This window comes from Olea europaea, chromosome 18 (assembly GCF_002742605.1).
Source record: "Olea europaea var. sylvestris chromosome 18, O_europaea_v1, whole genome shotgun sequence".
Classification (NCBI taxonomy): Eukaryota; Viridiplantae; Streptophyta; class Magnoliopsida; order Lamiales; family Oleaceae; genus Olea; species Olea europaea.
This window is the reverse complement of record NC_036254.1, coordinates 1437390-1455475: the sequence shown is the minus strand read 5'-3', so window position 1 is coordinate 1455475 and position 18086 is coordinate 1437390. Positions and strand designations below refer to the sequence as shown.

Below are 18086 nucleotides of genomic sequence, written 5' to 3'. Positions count from 1 at the left end.
TTAAGGGAAAAATAAAAAAAAAAAAAAAATTAACATTAAAAAAAATTTTTTTAAAAAAAAACAAAAAAAAAAAAAAAAAAAAAAACCAATTTTTTTAGGCCTTTGGGTGGGGTCGGGGGGCGGTTTACCGCCCAGCTCAATCCCCCCTCTATCCGTCTCTGCTTATAAGAGAAGTTCTACAATATTTTGATTATACCAAACAGAGTAGCCAAGAAAATTACATATAATCGAGCAAAGTTTCATTTACTGATAAATATAACAATGATCGAAAAGAGTAACAAAAAATAAAAAAATTCATCCAATCAAAAGAAGTTTCACGAGTCGAAAGTGACTCAAGCAGACAAAATCACCTAAATTTATGCTTCTTAAAGAAAAGCAATCCAATAGACTCTAAACACCTTTCACATTGAGGATTATTAATGAATCGTTTTGACAAAAGTTAAATCACCATATTTCCCACTACCCAAATCACTATAAGATAGAATCATAAGTCAAACGAAAAGTCGAGTGTGCATTGACCATTTTGGTCATGTAGGGATTAGATTAACATACCATACTTTCAAAGATAAATGTATTCCTCGAATGAAGAGACGTGTTAAAAATAAAATAAATTAAATATATCATCTTCTCAACCGTGTTATCGATATCTTGTGTACGATTTCAAAGTGATTGGTATCCGTCAATTTCTTATAGTTGCAAATAAATAAAAAATAACTAGATAGAAGATCTACAAAGATGAGGATTTTATTTATACCGTTGGAATCCTATCGTAGTTAAATGTCAACCGTCCAAATGTCCCTCTCCACATGAAATCGCAGCATTTGGTCATAACATCCTTTTATGAATTGGTGCTACAAATTCATTTAACATAATTATTTAAATCAATATTAATTATTAGTCACTATATAATATGGTCCAAATTTCCAAATCTTGATCAACAAGCATGAATGCATGCATGCAATTTCATCATTCACATACACATACATACACACACATATATAGAAAGAGAGCGCGCGGCCCCCCGGGGCATATCCAAGTTGGCGGAACAATCACATTGGAGGGCTCTGGAACCAAGCGTGGGGAGTTCGATTCCTGGAAGGTACAACTTGGAAGGCAAGATTTATCTTGGAAGGCAAGTTGTTATAAAGCAATGAAGAGGCTCCTTTTGGGGAAGGAGTAAAAGCCGTGTGGGAACTTGGGAACCAACAAGGGCACATCTCGCGATTTACCTCCCTGAGCTGCTGAGGGGTCGGAGGTTCAGGGACGAGGATACAGTCTGGCGCAAGTTGGGACACCTCGTTAAAAAAAAAAAAAAAAAAAGAGAGAGCGCACGCTTTTGTCTTGTTATATGTGTGAGAGAGAATTCTTGATTTTCATTTTTAACGACGGGAAATTTTGCTTTGAAATTTATTTCAACGAGTCTTTCTTGATTAAATAACCCACAAATAACTTATTGTAACAATATTTTGAGTCGTTAAAAGTGAGATTTCATGTAGTGGGATTTTGTATCAATATATCGATTAACATAAGATATTTAGAAATTATATTTAAAAGATTTGTGCCCATAATTGTTAGATTTTCTTCTTAAATCAAGATGTCTATGATATTGATCCTCTTAAAATGTCTATGATAATTAAAAACATGTTTATATGTGTTTAAAAAGAACTTAAACTTCTACTTTTGCTTGGAATTTAAAGTTGTGTTTAAAATCTAATTAACGTGAAATGCTTAATTTTAAGAAAAATTAAGTTCTAAGGTGCTTTTAAAACAACTGAACAATCTCTATCGATTATGATCTTGTATTTTTAAAAATTTCCATTTAGATCTAAAATGTTGATTATCATATAAACTTGAACTAATTTTCAATTCTCGATATCTTTTGTGAACATTTCTAAATCACACGTTTAAGGCAATAAATAAATGAATAAATAAATAATAATAATAATAATAATAAAAGAGAAAAACATTGCATCTTCTAGAATAGAAGGAAATCGGGGATCCAAATTATTGCTTAGCTAAATTTAGATAGCAATTTGTTCCTTCCTCCATGATTTGATCTTCAAACCAATGAAATTTGAACACATATATATCTCTAATGAATAGTTCAAATTTAAAAATTTAAAAAGTAATATATATTCCTATTCCGAGTGCTCCTAATAATTTGTTCAATTGTTCTTTGGCTTTAACTTAGAAGCAAGCAATTGGGTTTGTGCCACCTGTTGTTTTGGGCATTTAAAAGATTGGGTTCTTTATTAGGTTTTAATGGAATTTCTAAGTCCGAGAAAATTTTTCTACTTTTAGGTCAACAATGGGTGCACAGAACTACCAACTTTTGCATATCCAATTAATTTTTTATCTACTTTTAGCAGTAGACATTAGACAATATTTACTTTATTTTTTTGACCCATTTAACTTTAAAACGAACATATATTAGGCCCCGTTTGAATCACATTAATGTAAAAATGAGAATGAAAAATATAGTCGTTACGAGTCCCACATATGAGATAGAAAGTCAAATATGATGACTTAATTTGATGAATAACGATCATATATTTTATTTTAATAGACAAATAATGAGAGACAAACAAGGGCTAAGGTCTTATAATTTATACACGATTTCTTGCTGAACAAAAATATTTCTGAAGTTCTATCATGTTAGCAAGTCATAAAAGAAAAAGATGAATCGAAAGGAAAATATAAGGTTACTGAAGATAGAAAATGAGAATTATGTAACTTTTGATTACAGATTTATTGCTCCATTTTTTAATTAAAAATAAGGATTATATTACTTGTACATAAGGAATTTTTAAAAAAATGATGCAGAGGGAAAATATTAAATGAAAAAGTCAATTACATTTTAAATTGAAAAATGATAGAATAATATGTGACATTGTGTGATTCATTATGTAAAACATAATGTATATGTAGCAATGTCCAATAAATAGTACTAACAATGGAAAGTCTAGTCCCTTGGGGCATAGTCTAGTGGTACAAAAGACAGGGATGAGATTATCTCATGCCTTGCTGGCAGTCGTAGTGTGGAGGTTTCATTCCTGAAACATGGAATTGGACTCCTTATAGGTGCGGTGTACAGACAACTCTTATTCCTTGACCTGTTGGGGTACATTCTGCGATTTACCTCCCTCACAAAATTTTAGGTACGAAGCGAGTGGGGTCCTCAAAGTTGTGTTCAACCTTCAACAATGGAAAGTCCACACCTCGATAATAAAAACACAAAAAACAAAATAACAAAAAGACAAAAGCAGCAAATCTAGGCTTACCTAATAATAATATATGCTACATTGTTGCATGGAAAGCGAAGTTGGTACCCTATGTATTAAATATTGTAAATCAAATCTAATACATAGCTGTATGATAGAAGAGCGGCGAGCAAAGGACGAACCCTTTGGACAACCCGCAGTCAAACAAGCACGGCCCGGAGCAAAATGAGTGAAAGTGTTGGGAAAAACATTAATATAATAAGAATTTTTTTTTTTAACGATAACAGGTCCCAAAACACAAATAAGGATGATAAGGAGGTGGAGAATCCCATATCTAGCGAGAAATTCCCTCGACTTAATCAAGGATGGGCTACCAAATCACTCCTGAATTGGAATGACGATAATGTTCCATCCCGATTTAAGCCTTTTTCACAAAAACAAAAAAAAATGATAAAATTATATTTTATATATTTTAAACAATGCATCATATTCATAGATAAAATAAATAATAAATACTGATTAAAAGGGAACAATGCATCATATTTATCGATTACAAATTTATCAAATTAATTGATCGCGAATAATTTCTCGGTCACAATTTAATAAATTGTGGGTCATAATCACATTTTTTAAATATATATTATTTATTGATCACAAATTAACCAATTTATTGATTACAATTAACTAAATAATTGGTTACAAACACCCCATCCCAACCCCACCTACGACCAACATCACCAAATGCACAAAATCACCACAATACACATAGTAACGCAAAACCACCTCAAAAACTATTAAAAAGCCACCACTAATCACCACAAACCATCACAAAACAATACAAGTTGCTGCATGTTTGCCACTACAGTGGCGATCTGAGCTCCCTAGCTGCTGCTTTGGCCCTCACAATCTCGTGGTCCCGATGAAGAAAGAAAAGAAAAGATGGTGAAGAGATAGCACCACTAACTCCATAATAGAGGTGCTCAAAACTGAGTGTCGCTACTTCGACCCTCATGGAGGCGTCGCTCCGATAAAGAAAGAAAAGAAAAATGTTAGAGAAATAGAGCACAGCTACTGCTGAAGCATAGATCGTCGCTACTCCCGCTTCTTGGATTAATTTTGTGGACTAACATAATATAATAACAATTATCATTTTTGGGCCATCTATGGGATTGACACCATTATACCACTTGTCATGCTTTGGGCCCTTGGATCCATTCTTCTTTCTTATCCAAGCCTACTCATTGGGCTTGTGGGCCACCAAAAGGGTGTGTGTGTATATATATATATATATATAGGTGTGTGTGTAGAGAAAAAGATTGAAGAATTGGATTCAAAAGAACCCTAGCCTCATCGTCTCATTTTCTATCAGATCTGCAGGTTCTTTATTTATCTCCCATGACTTCTAATTAAGTTTTGCCAATCATTGGAGGTATATTTTCTTTTATTATTGTCCATCACATGCTATGATTATGAGAGGAGTTTGTCAAATCCATTGATTTTTTAGCAATTGGTATCAAAGCCAGCCTTCTCATTTTTATTAGCTGTTTTTCTTTTCTTATTGCAAAATTGATTTAAGAAAAATTGATAAAGAATCAAAAGCCTTCCATCAAGATAGAACAATCATGTGCTTCGCGAATCATGTAGATCCAGCCAATGTCCCTAAAGAATTTTTCTACCCGGATACGTCAAAATGGTATAGTACAGATGTATGCCCTGAAGACTACATTAAAGAAGTCTGTAAATGCATAATCAGTTTCACTGACAATATTCCTGGGCTTTTGAATATTTTGACCACCTAATATACATGGTACACTTAAAAATTATCCCAAACCAAAGAAAATGACAATGGGCATTATAGGGATCCTACATTAGTTTAAATATAAATTTCCTTAAGCTGCAAGAAAATGACATCATGGATTCTTGTTTGACCCATCTTTTATGGCTGATAACTTGCTCAATTGTTTACCCCTTACTCATGATCTCTACCTAATTTTTCACCCAATTTAACCATATTTAAATTATGGAAGTTATAAATATAAAGTAAATCAACAATTTAGAATTGAAGGGGATTTGAAATTTTGAGTGCTCCAGTTCTAACAAAAAAAAAAGGAGGAGAATAATGTGTATGAATTTTGTGATATTACTCCATACTTGTTAATTGGATAAAAAATGGATAATCTCTTTTAAGATGAACAAATATTTTGTCAATGTGGGTTATATCATCTTGTTGTAATATTGATGGTGTAGAGTGACTATATACTCACCTCTCGTGGGACTAATCATGATAAAATTATCGAGATTATTGTATTGTTTATTCTTCCGCTTAATGACATTATACTGAGATCCATGCGAATAGTGAATTTACTCTTTCGATAAATCATTACTTGGTAGGATGCTTAGATTGGTGAAGAGAATGTATGAAATATTATGAACTGACATAATTTTACTATCCTATTGATAGTTAATTGATGCGTTTGGTTGTGATACTAAATGTATTACTCTTACCTGTAAATGAGTCAATGGACTCAAGCATTTGATGATTACTTTTGTGGATTATTTAAGAAAGTTGAAGAAGGAGTGAATACCATGATCATGTCTTTCACATGCATATTAATGTCGCTCTTGTGTTTTTCTTCAGCTTTGGGCAATCCTCAATTTTCTGCTATTCTGAAGCTAAATGGGACTAATCACAAACAATGGGTTCAATCTCTCATGATAAATCTTACCATCATGAAGTTGGACTTGGCCTTGAGAGAGGACTCTCCTTCTAAGCCCATTGCTGAAACTTATGCCGATGAAAAGAAACTTTATGATGACTAGGAGTATTCAAACCGATGTTGTTTAATGATCATAAGGTATCACATGGAGGACTCTAGACATGATAGCATTGCAAAGATTGAGACTGCTAAGGCATTTCTAGAAGCTATCAACAAAAAGTACAAAAAGTTCTCCAAGAATGAAAAGAATGAGCTTCTAAGCTCTACATTCCACTATTTATGATGGTGTCAGTGGAATTAGAGAGCACATTGACAAGATTGTGGCCTGTTATCACAAAATCAAGGCAAATGGTATGGAACTTGATGAGGATTACATTTTGTGGTTCATTAAGGGGACTCTTTTCTCACAGTTTGACTCCATTAGGTCCAGTTACAATGCTCAGAAAGAACAATGGACCATAGAGAAGATGACTACAATTCTTGCCAAGGAAGCGAATAACATAAAAATGGGAAGGGCAAGAAGTGTGGCTATGGTAACGAACCAGAACAACAATGATCAGAAAAGAATGCCTCTACAAAAGATTACCAATGACAACAAGCCCTTCAAGAAACATAACACAAGCAACAAAGCGAATGGGCAAGGAGCGCTCTTAGTTTCTAATGTTCCCAAGAATGAGGGCTTTAAAGGAAATACAATTACTGCCAAAAGTTTGGGCACAAGAAGGCAGATTGCTTAAAGCTCAAGGCTAGAATGGAAAAGAAAGGTAATCTTTTAGTGAATGTTTGTTTGGAGTCAAATATTGTTGATATGCCTTCTAATACTTGGTGGTTAGACACTGGTGCTACAATTCCTGATACCAATTCCTTGTAGGAGATGACAAGCAGAAGGGAACCAACTAGTATGGAGCACCATGTATATATGGGAGACGGTACAAGAACTGAAGTTAAATTTTTGACAGTCAAATTACAGCTTACCACTAGACATTTTTTCGAGTTGTATGAAGTTGCATACATACCTTCGATTAGGAGAAATTTAATATCCGTGTCTATTTTGGATAGAACTGGTTACAGTTTTCTTTTGGGAACTGAAAAAGTTATATTGTACCGTGACTCTGCTTTGATCAGAAATGGAATTTTATGTGGTAATATTTATAAACTTGATTTGGTGGATGTGTCTTTTTTTGCTTTTTCTTCTTCTTCTCTTAATACTGTTGCTACCACAAAAAGGTCACGATTGGATGAAAATCTTCCATTCTATGACACAAGCGATTAGGCCATATTTCAAGGCAATGAATGGAAAGATTGATAAAGGATGGAATTCTGCACAATCTTGACTTCTCAGACTTTGAAACTTGTGTTGACTGCATAAAAGGAAAATTAACTGTCAAGGTTAGAAACAACAAAGTTGACAGGTGTACATAATTACTTGGATTGATCCATACTGACATTTGTGGGCCTTTCACTTCTCTAGCTATGGGTGGTTACAAGTACTTCATCACTTTTATTGACGATTTTTCCTGTTATGATTTTGTTGTGCTCATTCGTGAGAAGTCTAATTCTTTGGAGGCCTTTAAAGCCTTCAAAGCAAAGGTAGAGTTTCAACAAGGGAAAAATATCAAATTGGTTCGTTCTGATAAAGGTGTGAGTATTATGGGAGATATGATGAAACGGGATGGAATCTCGGACCTTTTGTAAGGTACCTACATGAATGTGGCATTGATACTCAATATACAATGCTTGGTACACCTCAGCAAAATGGAGTTGTGGAAAGAAGAAATCGTACATTTCTTGACATGGTGCGATGTATATTGGCAAACTCTTCCTTGCCATAGTTCATATGGGGTGATGCTTTGAGAACTGCACCTTATATTTTGAATCAGGTGCCTAGTAAGTCTATACCTGAGACTCCTTATGAGTTGTGGTCACAGAAGAAACCCACTTTGCGTCATTTTCATGTTTGGGGTTGTAAAGCAGAAATAAGACCCTACAATCCACAATCTAAGAAACTTGACCTTAAGACGGCCAGCGGCTACTTTATTGGTTATTGTGTGGGGTCGAGGAGATCTAGGTTCTACTGTCCATTGCTTACTACTAGAGTTATTGAATCATATCGAGCAATCTATTTCAAGGATGACACTGGTACAAGCCAAGGGCTTAGAGAAACTGTGTTCAGACAATACCCAGTTATTGTCCCTGTGTCTATCGCTTCCGTTCCAACAATTGGCCCTATGGTTAATCAGCATCCAGTAGCTATTCAGAATGAACATGTTGAACAAGTAGCACAAGAAGCTCCCGATGTAGCCATAGAAGATGCACATTTAAGAAGATCAGAAAAAGTTCGCAGACCTGCAATCTCTGATTACTACATTGTCTACTTGCAAAAGCATGAGTATGACATTGGCGACACCTCAGATCCAACTACCTACAAGGAAGCCATCTCTAGTCCTCAATCCAATTTTTTGATGAATGCTATAAATGATGAGATGAACTCTATGTCACAAAATGAAGCATGGAACTTGGTAGAATTACCAAAAGTTTGTAGACCTATTGGTTGCAAATGGGTATTCAAAACCAAATGTGATGTCAAAGGTCTAGTGGAAAGATATAAAGCAAAGCTAGTAGCTAAGAGCTATAGCTAACAAGAGGGTATTGATTACAAGGAAACCGTCTTACCTGTTTTGACTAAAGATTAGTTACGAATCATTATGGCAATTGTGGCACATTTTGACTTGGAATTTCATCAAATGGATGTAAAAACGACTTTCTTGAATAGAGATTTAGGTGAAGATGTCTACATGACTCAACCTATTGGTTTTGAGGTAACTGGAAAAGAAAACATGATTCGTAAGCTCCAGAAGTCAATTTATGGGTTGAAACAAGCTTCAAGATAGTAGTATCTCAAGTTCGATAACATTGTCATTGCTAACGGTTTCAAAGAAAATATTGTTTATCAATGTATATACATGAAGGTCAGTGGGAGCAAGTACATATTTCTAGTCTTGTATGTTGACGATATCTTGCTTGCTGCTAATGACACTGACTTATTGTTTGAGACAAAACAACTATTGTTTGGCCATTTTGAAATGAAAGATCTTGGTGTAGCATCATATGTCTTAGGCATACAGATTCTTTGTGATAGGGCCAAGGCCAATGGTGTTCTCAGATTGTCTCAACGTACTTACATTGATCGTATCTTGAAAAGGTTCAATATGCAGTCTTGTTCTTTTATGAAGACTCCAATTGTGAAGGGCGATAAGTTCTCGAAGGCACAATGTCCTCAAAATGATGTTGAGAGAGATAAGATGAAAACAGTCCTTTATGCTTCCGTTGTTGGCAGCCTGATGTATGCTCAAGTATGTACACGTCCTAATTTTGCCTTTTTGGTTAGTATACTTGGTAGATACTTGAATGATCATGGTCAAAGCCACTGGAAAGCGGCTAAGAAAGTTTTGAGGTACTTTCAAGGTACTAAGGATCTCATGTTGACATATCAGCGTACCAACACTCTTGAAGTGGTCGGTTTCAGTGATTCCAATTATGCAGGTTGTGTGGATGATAAGAAATCCACTTTTGGGTACATCTTTATGATGGAAGGAGGAGAAAAGTGTTAAACAGACACTTATAGCTTTTTCGACCATGGAGGCAGAGTATGTGGCGTGTTGTGAGGCTACTTGGCATGCAATGTGGCTACGAAACTTCATTTCAACATTAGGAGTTATGGACTCTATTTCGAGACCGTTGAAATTATATTGTGACAATTCTGCAGTCATATCCTTGTCTCAGAATACTAGGAGCACTTCTCGCTCCAAACATATTAATATCAAGTTCTACTTTGTCAAAGAGAAAGTTGTAGAGTCCCTCATTACTATTGAGCACACTCCTACGAGCAGCATGTTGGCGGACCCACTAACTAAGGGCTTACCTATTTGTGCGTTTCAAGAACAAGTCTCCTGCATGGAATTGTTGGGAGCCTAATTTCTTTGTTTCAGTGGGAGTTTGCTATTCTTTGTATGTTTTACGAGGATTGCTTTAATTTTAGTGTAATTCATGCATATTATGAATGTATGTCACTTTTTTATGATACCATGTGTCTTTGTGACTATGAGAAGGGTTTGTCAAATCCATTGATTTTTTAGCACTGTCCTCACATAGGCGTCGTATCACTGAAGAAAGAAAAAGAAGCGATGGCACAGAGAGATAGAGAGAGAACGGAGAAAGGGAAAGAGGGAAGAATAAAATGAAAATGGGTTTGAGGTACGGTGTGGTGAGATTTGGATAAATTAATTAATTTTATAATGCTATTATTAATATTAATAGTTGAATTATCACTTAATTTATGAATAAGTAAACCTTAAATCTGATTTTTGAAATACAATCTTTTAAAATCTGAGTCAGGGTAATTTCCACGTGTTTTATACTTGTTCTTAGAGGGTCCACTGTTCAATTATTATCTAATAAAGGCCCAATAACGAGAAAAAAGAAAACCCAATTAAGACCCAATAATGTAAAAGCACAATTCAAGGGAAAAATTCATATATCCTAGCGTAAGTATAGGTGATTTCAAAACTAAGATGACAAGTATGAATGTGCAAAAATCAGAAATATAAAACAATCAATTAGTTTCCTAAAAATCAACGTCCACTTATCTTCAAAAGCCGGATTCCATATATACATATATATATATATATAGATAGAGAGAGAGAGAGAGAGAGAGAGAGAGAGAGAGAGAGAGAGAGATGTTTCGTTGTAGTTAGTCCCTAAAATCAAGCATCCAGATTCAACTCCCTAAAATACTGAATACACATTTAAATCCCTCAACCACATAATTAATTAATTATATATTTTATTAATTAAATATATTAAGGTCACATATCTATACAATTCAGTAACGGATTCATAATTTAGTTAGTCACATATTATTTTCCGGTCACAAATCATAATTTTTAAATATCACAAATTATTCTACGGTCACAATTCAAAATTTTATTGATTACAATTTGTTCATCGATCACAAATCAAAAATTAATACGTCACAATTTGTGTATCAATCACAGATCACAAGGTCACAACTTATTGACGGTCACAAATTAATATTTTTTTAGGTCACATTGGTCAACATTTATCTTTATCTGTCACTTATTGTTTATTGGTCACGGATTAATCAATTCAATGGTCATAATCAAACAAATAATCTGTGACCACCCCAACCTTTATGAAAACCACTGCCTCCAACAATATCACCGCCATCATTGCCCCCAGAACCATCACCTGCACCGACAGCAACATCGTCTCCTCCCTGATGTACTCATGCCCAATGCTAGATCGAAACCTAGAACTTAGCCAACATCACCAACAACTCACATCACAGCCATCACCATCACCAACATCCTGACCACCACAGTCTCACCACTATCATGATTAGCACCGAGGCCGTCGCCACACCAGCTAAAAAAAAAAAAAAAAAAAATTCCCAAACTCAGCATCGTTGCTACCACCATGATGAAGATAAATGAAAATTTAATCCATTTTTTTTATTCTAATACAATCATTTTTATTAATAAAACTAAAATGGACACAGTAACAAATGAAATCCAATAACTAGCTTGCTTCATCATTCGCAAAGAACGGATGAACCAAAATTATACCCAATATTTTGATATCGTTAATGCCAGTTTGGATTGCCATGTGATGCACAATATTGGCTCCGATACTGTCACCAACAATGAAAATCCTATCAAAATCTGCATAATCGTTAAGCATGGATCCGGACCTTGTCCACTGGCGTGCAATTTCACTCAATTAATTGCCTTCCAACAAGCCTCATAACATGCCAGAAGAGCGTGTTCCGGTGCCAATCTATATTCAATAGACACCGTAATAGCCTTAGCTTCAGCTGCCAGAGTATTGACATAGTTGTGGTATTGCAAAGAAAACGTAGAGTTGAGAGTAAAATCGCCGCCGTGGATATAGATAAGGAATAGAAGCTTTTGACTGTGAGCAGTAGCACTTTTGGGGAGGAAAAGTCGCACTAAAACAATATTTTTTGACGAGAATGAGAGAGAGAGAGGGGACGAGTGGAGAGAGAGAGGAGAAATTGGAGAGAGAATATAATTAATTGGAGATGATGGATGGAGAGAGAGAATACAATTAATTGGAGAGAGGAGGAATTGGGGAGAAAATATAATTAATTGGAGAGAGAGGATTGGTGAGGGGAGAAATTGGAGAAAGAAATTGATTTACATAATTAATATTTAAATATAAAAAATCTAATTTTTGAAATGTTAAACTACTCATCTTATTTTTGAACCCTAAATTTTAACTATAGGGTTTTTTGTAATAACCACACAATTCAATGAAGAATTTGATTTATTAAATAATTTTCAAAATTATTATTTAGAAAAATAAAATAGAAAATTATTAAGAAAATGTGTAATTGGGAATTATTTCGGTCAATTTTTGAAATTAAAAGAATATTTTAGAAGTCAAAGATTTAATTTGTGAGAACGAGAATGTTACCATATGAAAAGAAAGGAAACGTTCTACAAGGATTGCAAAAGATATTTTTTTCATTCAAGACATTCACACCAAAATTCCCTCAATCTCTCCCTAACCTGCAAAGATTGCTCCACTCCTAATATATACTATTTATTTATAAAGAGCAACTTATGTATTATAGAGAACATATTTAGAAAAACAAAATTTTTATACATACTAACAAGCTCCCTAATTTGGCCATTCATTTTGCTATTCTAAAAAAACATTTATTAATTTCTCTTCATATTTTATTTTACAAAAATTGTTATATATTAATTGACCAATCAATTTAAATGTGGTTTGAATAGTTTAAGAAATAGAGTATTGAAATATGTAATTTATTAAATGCAATCATTGTACATTAAGGATAAAAAGAGTTTGGCTCTTTAAATTTGAAAAATCGGTCCCACTCTCTATTTTAACTTCAATCATGCTACGCATCCAGTCTCAAATGCAAATAAAACACGTGTCGATGCATGATTGGATAATTTGAAAAATTAAAATAAAAACACTCAATCATTTTCTAACACATCAACCTGTCTCTTCATATCCCCTTTTTTAAGTTTGAACAAGTGGCTTTATTCTTTTAACTTTTCTAAAATAGAGAGTATCTTAAAGCTCATTTTTAAAACCAAATCTCTAAAAGAAAGAATGATTTGTATTTAGAGAGTCTTTTTGAAATGTTCTTAAAAAACAAGAAGATGGAAGAACATCTTTCCATCAAAACAAGAAATAGAGATTTTCTTTTATGTACAAGTAGCATTATTCTTTAACTACTAATGATCCACTTTTTAGAAGCACTACTTAATGCTATTATGAAAATCTAAACATTTAGACTATCATTTTATACTTACATAAAAATTCTACATTTGAGTTCTCACGTGTATTATCCGAAATTTGATTTTCTACGAGGCAATTTCGAGATTTAAATTTAAATGTAATTAAAATTCATTGTTGACTTTGATTTATTTTAAAATATGAATTGTAATTTCTACCCGACAGAGGCTTCATTATATCTATTTATTGATTAATAGGATGAATCATTTACAAAAATTTTCTCAAAATGCTTTTGATTTGGCCTCGAATTTTATGCACCAATCATTTATATTATGTAATCTTAATGATATGAAGATTTTGGTCATTTTTACAAAACAAGCATTTTCGTATTTTTAAGATAAAAATGGCTACTTTCGCTCAAGATTACCCTTCATTTGAAACCGCAAAAGTACGCCATTTATTTGTAAGGAATGAAGTCTTTGGAGTCTGCAAATGACATATTGCATCGTGTGTTTTAGTGCATCAAACTATTGTATTTTAATTGTAATTTTCAATTGAACAATAATTATTAAAAATCTGGATAAAAACTAATTCAAAACTCTATTAGAAAGTCACATGCAATGCACATGTTACATACTAGTTGGTACAAGTGTATGTCTACATTCAAAATAATCATGACATTTTTACTACGCTGAATAATATTGCATCAATTATGTATTCTCGACATACATGACGTACAATGCTAGAAAGAATTAACGACTATAACTACATTTTACCTTTTGTTTCTTCAAACTTATTTGTGTTGCACAATTTACTTTCTAGAACAAGCCCTCATAGTTTTGGTGAAGCACTAGAATTGACAAGATTAATCAACTCCTTTCGTAAGATCTTTCCTGCCAGAGTTTTTGGAATAGCGTTGATGAATGTAACACGGCGAATCTTCTTATAAGGAGCAACCTACAACAAAGGATACAACTCACAATTTTGAACCAAAAAAGAAAAGAAAAGAAAAGGAAAGGGAATTTAGATCATTTTTCGTTTTACTGTCATAATAAGTAACTTCTTATTTTCAATTAACAATTTCGTAACATGGTGAATACTATCGATATCATTACCTTATAAAAGCATTGTATTTTTCAATAACTTTCAATGATACAAGTGTATGCATTATTTTATGAAAGGTAATCCGCTAATCAAAGAAATACGTATAACACTTTTCATTAGGTAGCAAAATAATTTAAATTTACGAGCAGAAAAAGAAAAAAGAAAAAAGAAAAAAAAGGATACTACAGAGCAAAGGTAATACTTGATCGTCAATTTAAATATGTGTTAGAATGGGCACCCCAAAATATTCAGAGTTAAGAGAATGATTTACAATAAAAATTAAAAACAAATAGACATGCCTGCTTTGCGATGAGATCCATAATTTGAGCACTCGTGATATTGCTGCCTGGTTTTCTCACAATGTAGGCCATGGGAATCTGCCCGGCTTCTTCGTCAGGATATCTGAATCCGAGTAAGTCATGTCAACGACGAGTTAAAATACTGAACCAGATCTTGATTTAGCAAATGAGCGTAACATTGGACGTTTGTCTAATCATATGACTATTTAGGGCATATTCGCTAGTGATTATGAAAATAATTTTTTGACCGTTAGAAAAAAAAGTGGATCCTATCTGTGAGAGAAGAAGTAAAAAACAACGACTGAAATAGTGAAATAACGATCGAAAAATTGATTTTTTGGGTTTAGATGTTTGTCCTTTAGATATGTCAGACTGAGGTACACAACCAAGTAAATGTGCTAAAAGTCATAGAATCAGCTTAAAACAAGTCGGGTAAGTGATCCAAAGAAGCTATCCCAAACAGACCATTAGAGCATTTGAATACATACGGAATTACTGCTGCATCTTCTATCTCGGGTATCGATTGAAGTAAGTGTTCCAACTCGGCTGGAGGAACCTACAAAGCGTCTCATTCTCTGTCACATCACAACTTTTAACATAAGGAATGAGAGATTCAATAATAGGATTGTTACTAATACTATTACCTGATAAGCCTTGTATTTAATCAATTCCTTCAACCTATCAACGATAAAGAGAAATCCATCAGAGTCGAAATAACAAAGATCGCCCGTCTTTAGCCAGCCTTCTGAATCGAGTGTTGCAGTTGTCGCCCCATCGTCCCCAGCATAACCTGTCAGTGTTCAACCGTTAATGTTTTATTTGACAAAACTATTCAATTTGTATAGAGCTTGTTTGGGAGTGATTTTAAGAATTGATTTTTTGATCGTTAGAATAAAAGTCAGGTCCACCTGTGAGACAAGAAGTTAAATATGATGTTTGGAATGGTGAAATAATGATCAAAAAATCAATTTTTTGGGGCAAAAAATCACTCCCAAACAAGCTCAAAATCAAATCCGTCAATGCATTACCTTTCATGATAATAGGCCCTCGTAACCATAATTCACCATGCTTTCCAGGAGGTAAGGCCTCGCCGTTCTCAGGATCGACTATCTTGGCTTCTAAGTTCTCAGACAAGCGCCCGACGGATCCATATCGTTTAGCCTCATCAGGCCCTATTGCTCGTGTTGCCGCCCCAGTAGTTTCAGTTAAACCATAACCCTAAAAATAATAATAATAATAATAATAATAAAATACTCATTTTCTTATACATGATTGCACTGAGAATTACCACAAAAATCCATTCAAGCATTAGAAACACAATAAAATTACTAGTAAAAGATTTTGAGTCCATTTTTATGAACATAAGAAAAGTTTCATCAAAACGTTCAGTCGAACCAAAACTTGACATGTATTGAACAACCATAAAAGAGTTTTCTTTTCACTTGTGTGCATACAAATCTCCGCAACGATAGATTCAATTCAGGTTATATATCAAACTATATCGAAAGAAAGAAATTTCTCTACTTTCTAAGTTCAATATTTTTCGGAATTTAGTAGAATAAATTAATCTGAATTCGGCATGATACTAACTAATAATTCATGTGCACCTGTATAATTGACAGCGGACTCCATGTCCTACAACGATTAAAATCATTTATCACCAATTTTGTTAAGCTGTCATACCTGACCAATGTCTACATTGGGGAATTTGGCTTCGAATCGCACCAGAACCTCCTTCCCTAGCGGCGCACCACCGCAGCCGAGGCTCCTAAGAGAGCTTAAGTCATATTTCGCCACCAAATCCGATTTCACCATCGCCACTACAAGTGGCGGCGTTACAGGAATAAACGTCACCCGGTACCTCTCCACCGCTTCCAGCATTTTCACAAAGTCGAATTTTTCCATTAGTACTACGCTTTCGCCCAATGCCGCCGCCCTTAATAGCATGAAAAACCCATAAACGTGAAACAAAGGCACTGTAAACAGGTTTGCTGGATGCATATTCATATTCATTTCTTGTTTTCCTTGTTCCTCATTTGCCAACTTGTTGTAGTACAAACCTGCAATCATCGCAATGAAGTTCCGGTGACTAAGCACCACGGCTTTTACTTTTCCGGTGGTGCCGGAGGAGTATAAAATGGCGGCTGGGTCGGATTGTTTGATTTTGAATTTTTCTTCGCTGTTCGAATTATTGACAGATGAGAGCATAGAGAAGAACTCGTGGGAGTCGAGGAGAATAACGGGGAGGTGTCCCGGGAGCTTGTGGGCAGTGGCGGTGGCGGCGAAGGCGATAGAGGGTTTACTGAGTTTAATCTGGTGAGCCAACTCTTCAGGTGAAGACAAAGGATTTGCCGGCGAAACGGTGATTCCGAGTGAAAGAAGTGAGAAATACAAAACCGGGACATGAAGACTTGGCGGTGAGATTATAAATGCGACGTCGTTTACCGAAAGATTTGGATAGAGAGATCGTATAGAAGATGAAAGTGAGTCAACCTGGTGGAGGAAGGCGGTGTAGGTGAGGTGGCTGCCTGTGGCGGCGTCGATGAGAAACGAAGTGGTAGAGAGAGCGGCAGAGGCGGTGTTGGTGGAGGAGTATAGGAGGGAGAGGGTGTAAGAAATAATGGAGAGCGGTTCCGATGGAGGCGGCATAGGCACCGCCTGACGGAGGCTGTGGAAAATCTTGGTTTTCCGGCAGTAGCCGCTCCTAAGGTCAATGCAACAGGATTGAGTTTCAGCCATGAAAATGTAGAGAGAGGAAAAGTACACGGGTGGATTGGAATAGACAAAGATTATGTAATTATGACACTTGATGTTTGTCTCATTCTTAAAAATAATTATTTAAGTTGAAATATATTTATCTGTTAATGTGAAAAATTAAAAAATTAGACTTGGACAGATACGGTGATTAGCATAATGGTGAAATCGTTAGATTTCAGTCTAGTATTTTTCATTCGAATCCAAATTAGGATTTATATAGTTCAAAATAAAAGAATTAAAATTTTATAATAAGGATATAAAAATATTTTAATCGAGTAGATTCAATCCCTATTTGTATTGTTACTTGCAAGTTTGAGGAAATGGGATGATGTGGATTTCTCGGACATATTCTAGCCACATATAAAACTTCTATAGATTAGTTCTACCATAAAAATAGTAAAATATATTTAATACATGACACGCTAATCCCTATAGTTCGATTTAATTTGATATTTTCTATATATTTATAGTTAAGTCAAAATTAATAATCAATTTTAATAATGTATTTTATGAACTCACAATTTTTTACACATATTTTCTTATTTTTTTATTATAAAAATCTACTAAAATCGGATATTTATTTAAACTAAACATAGACATAATAAGATTTATGACAGCGTTTTGGAACTTGAAATGAAGAATTGTTTAAAGACCTTTTCAATAGGACCCTACGACTT

At 34.3% G+C, this 18086-nt stretch overlaps 3 protein-coding genes across 4 annotated transcripts; 1 reads left to right on the top strand and 2 right to left on the bottom strand.

Moving 5' to 3' along the window:
- The first annotated feature begins 4560 nt into the window (after positions 1 to 4560).
- LOC111366434 lies at positions 4561 to 7088 on the top strand. The gene is made up of 2 exons (XM_022987195.1): positions 4561 to 4650; positions 5860 to 7088. The coding sequence occupies exon 2, from the start codon at positions 6292 to 6294 to the stop codon at positions 6673 to 6675; it is 384 nt and encodes a 127-aa protein (XP_022842963.1). The 5' UTR covers positions 4561 to 4650; positions 5860 to 6291; the 3' UTR covers positions 6676 to 7088.
- Positions 7089 to 11104: 4016 nt separating this feature from the next.
- LOC111366580 (probable carboxylesterase 12) lies at positions 11105 to 13483 on the bottom strand. Its single transcript, XM_022987308.1, has 5 exons — positions 13468 to 13483; positions 11770 to 11966; positions 11538 to 11716; positions 11300 to 11383; positions 11105 to 11234 (listed from the first exon to the last, which is right to left on the bottom strand). The coding sequence occupies exons 1-5, from the start codon at positions 13481 to 13483 to the stop codon at positions 11105 to 11107; spliced, it is 606 nt and encodes a 201-aa protein (XP_022843076.1).
- A 343-nt stretch (positions 13484 to 13826) lies between these two features.
- On the bottom strand, positions 13827 to 17448 carry LOC111367091 (4-coumarate--CoA ligase-like 9). 2 transcript variants are annotated; one of them, XM_022987801.1, is made up of 6 exons: positions 16336 to 17446; positions 15681 to 15870; positions 15297 to 15442; positions 15141 to 15208; positions 14653 to 14755; positions 13827 to 14206 (listed from the first exon to the last, which is right to left on the bottom strand). In XM_022987801.1, the coding sequence occupies exons 1-6, from the start codon at positions 17389 to 17391 to the stop codon at positions 14081 to 14083; spliced, it is 1689 nt and encodes a 562-aa protein (XP_022843569.1). In that variant the 5' UTR covers positions 17392 to 17446; the 3' UTR covers positions 13827 to 14080. The 2 variants fall into 2 exon arrangements, with proteins under 2 accessions (XP_022843569.1, XP_022843570.1); XM_022987802.1 differs by lacking the exon at positions 13827 to 14206 and having other exon boundaries at positions 15141 to 15227; positions 16336 to 17448.
- Positions 17449 to 18086: the final 638 nt, after the last annotated feature.

What these genes read in the sequence shown, in the direction of transcription:
- LOC111366434 (XM_022987195.1), top strand. Translation starts at nt 6,292, where the DNA reads ATGGAACTTGATGAGGATTACATTTTGTGGTTCATTAAGGGGACTCTT.
- LOC111366580 (XM_022987308.1), bottom strand. An exon ending in GCGAATGATGAAGCAAGCTA is followed by an intron (nt 11,384 to 11,537) that starts GTTATTGGATTT and finishes TTTTTTTTTTAG; the next exon opens with CTGGTGTGGCGACGGCCTCG. An exon ending in GTGATGGTGATGGCTGTGAT is followed by an intron (nt 11,235 to 11,299) that starts GTGAGTTGTTGG and finishes TGAGTACATCAG; the next exon opens with GGAGGAGACGATGTTGCTGT.
- LOC111367091 (XM_022987801.1), bottom strand. Translation starts at nt 17,391, where the DNA reads ATGGCTGAAACTCAATCCTGTTGCATTGACCTTAGGAGCGGCTACTGC. An exon ending in GAAGATGCAGCAGTAATTCC is followed by an intron (nt 14,756 to 15,140) that starts GTATGTATTCAA and finishes ACTCGGATTCAG; the next exon opens with ATATCCTGACGAAGAAGCCG. An exon ending in TGGATCTCATCGCAAAGCAG is followed by an intron (nt 14,207 to 14,652) that starts GCATGTCTATTT and finishes CCTTTGTTGTAG; the next exon opens with GTTGCTCCTTATAAGAAGAT.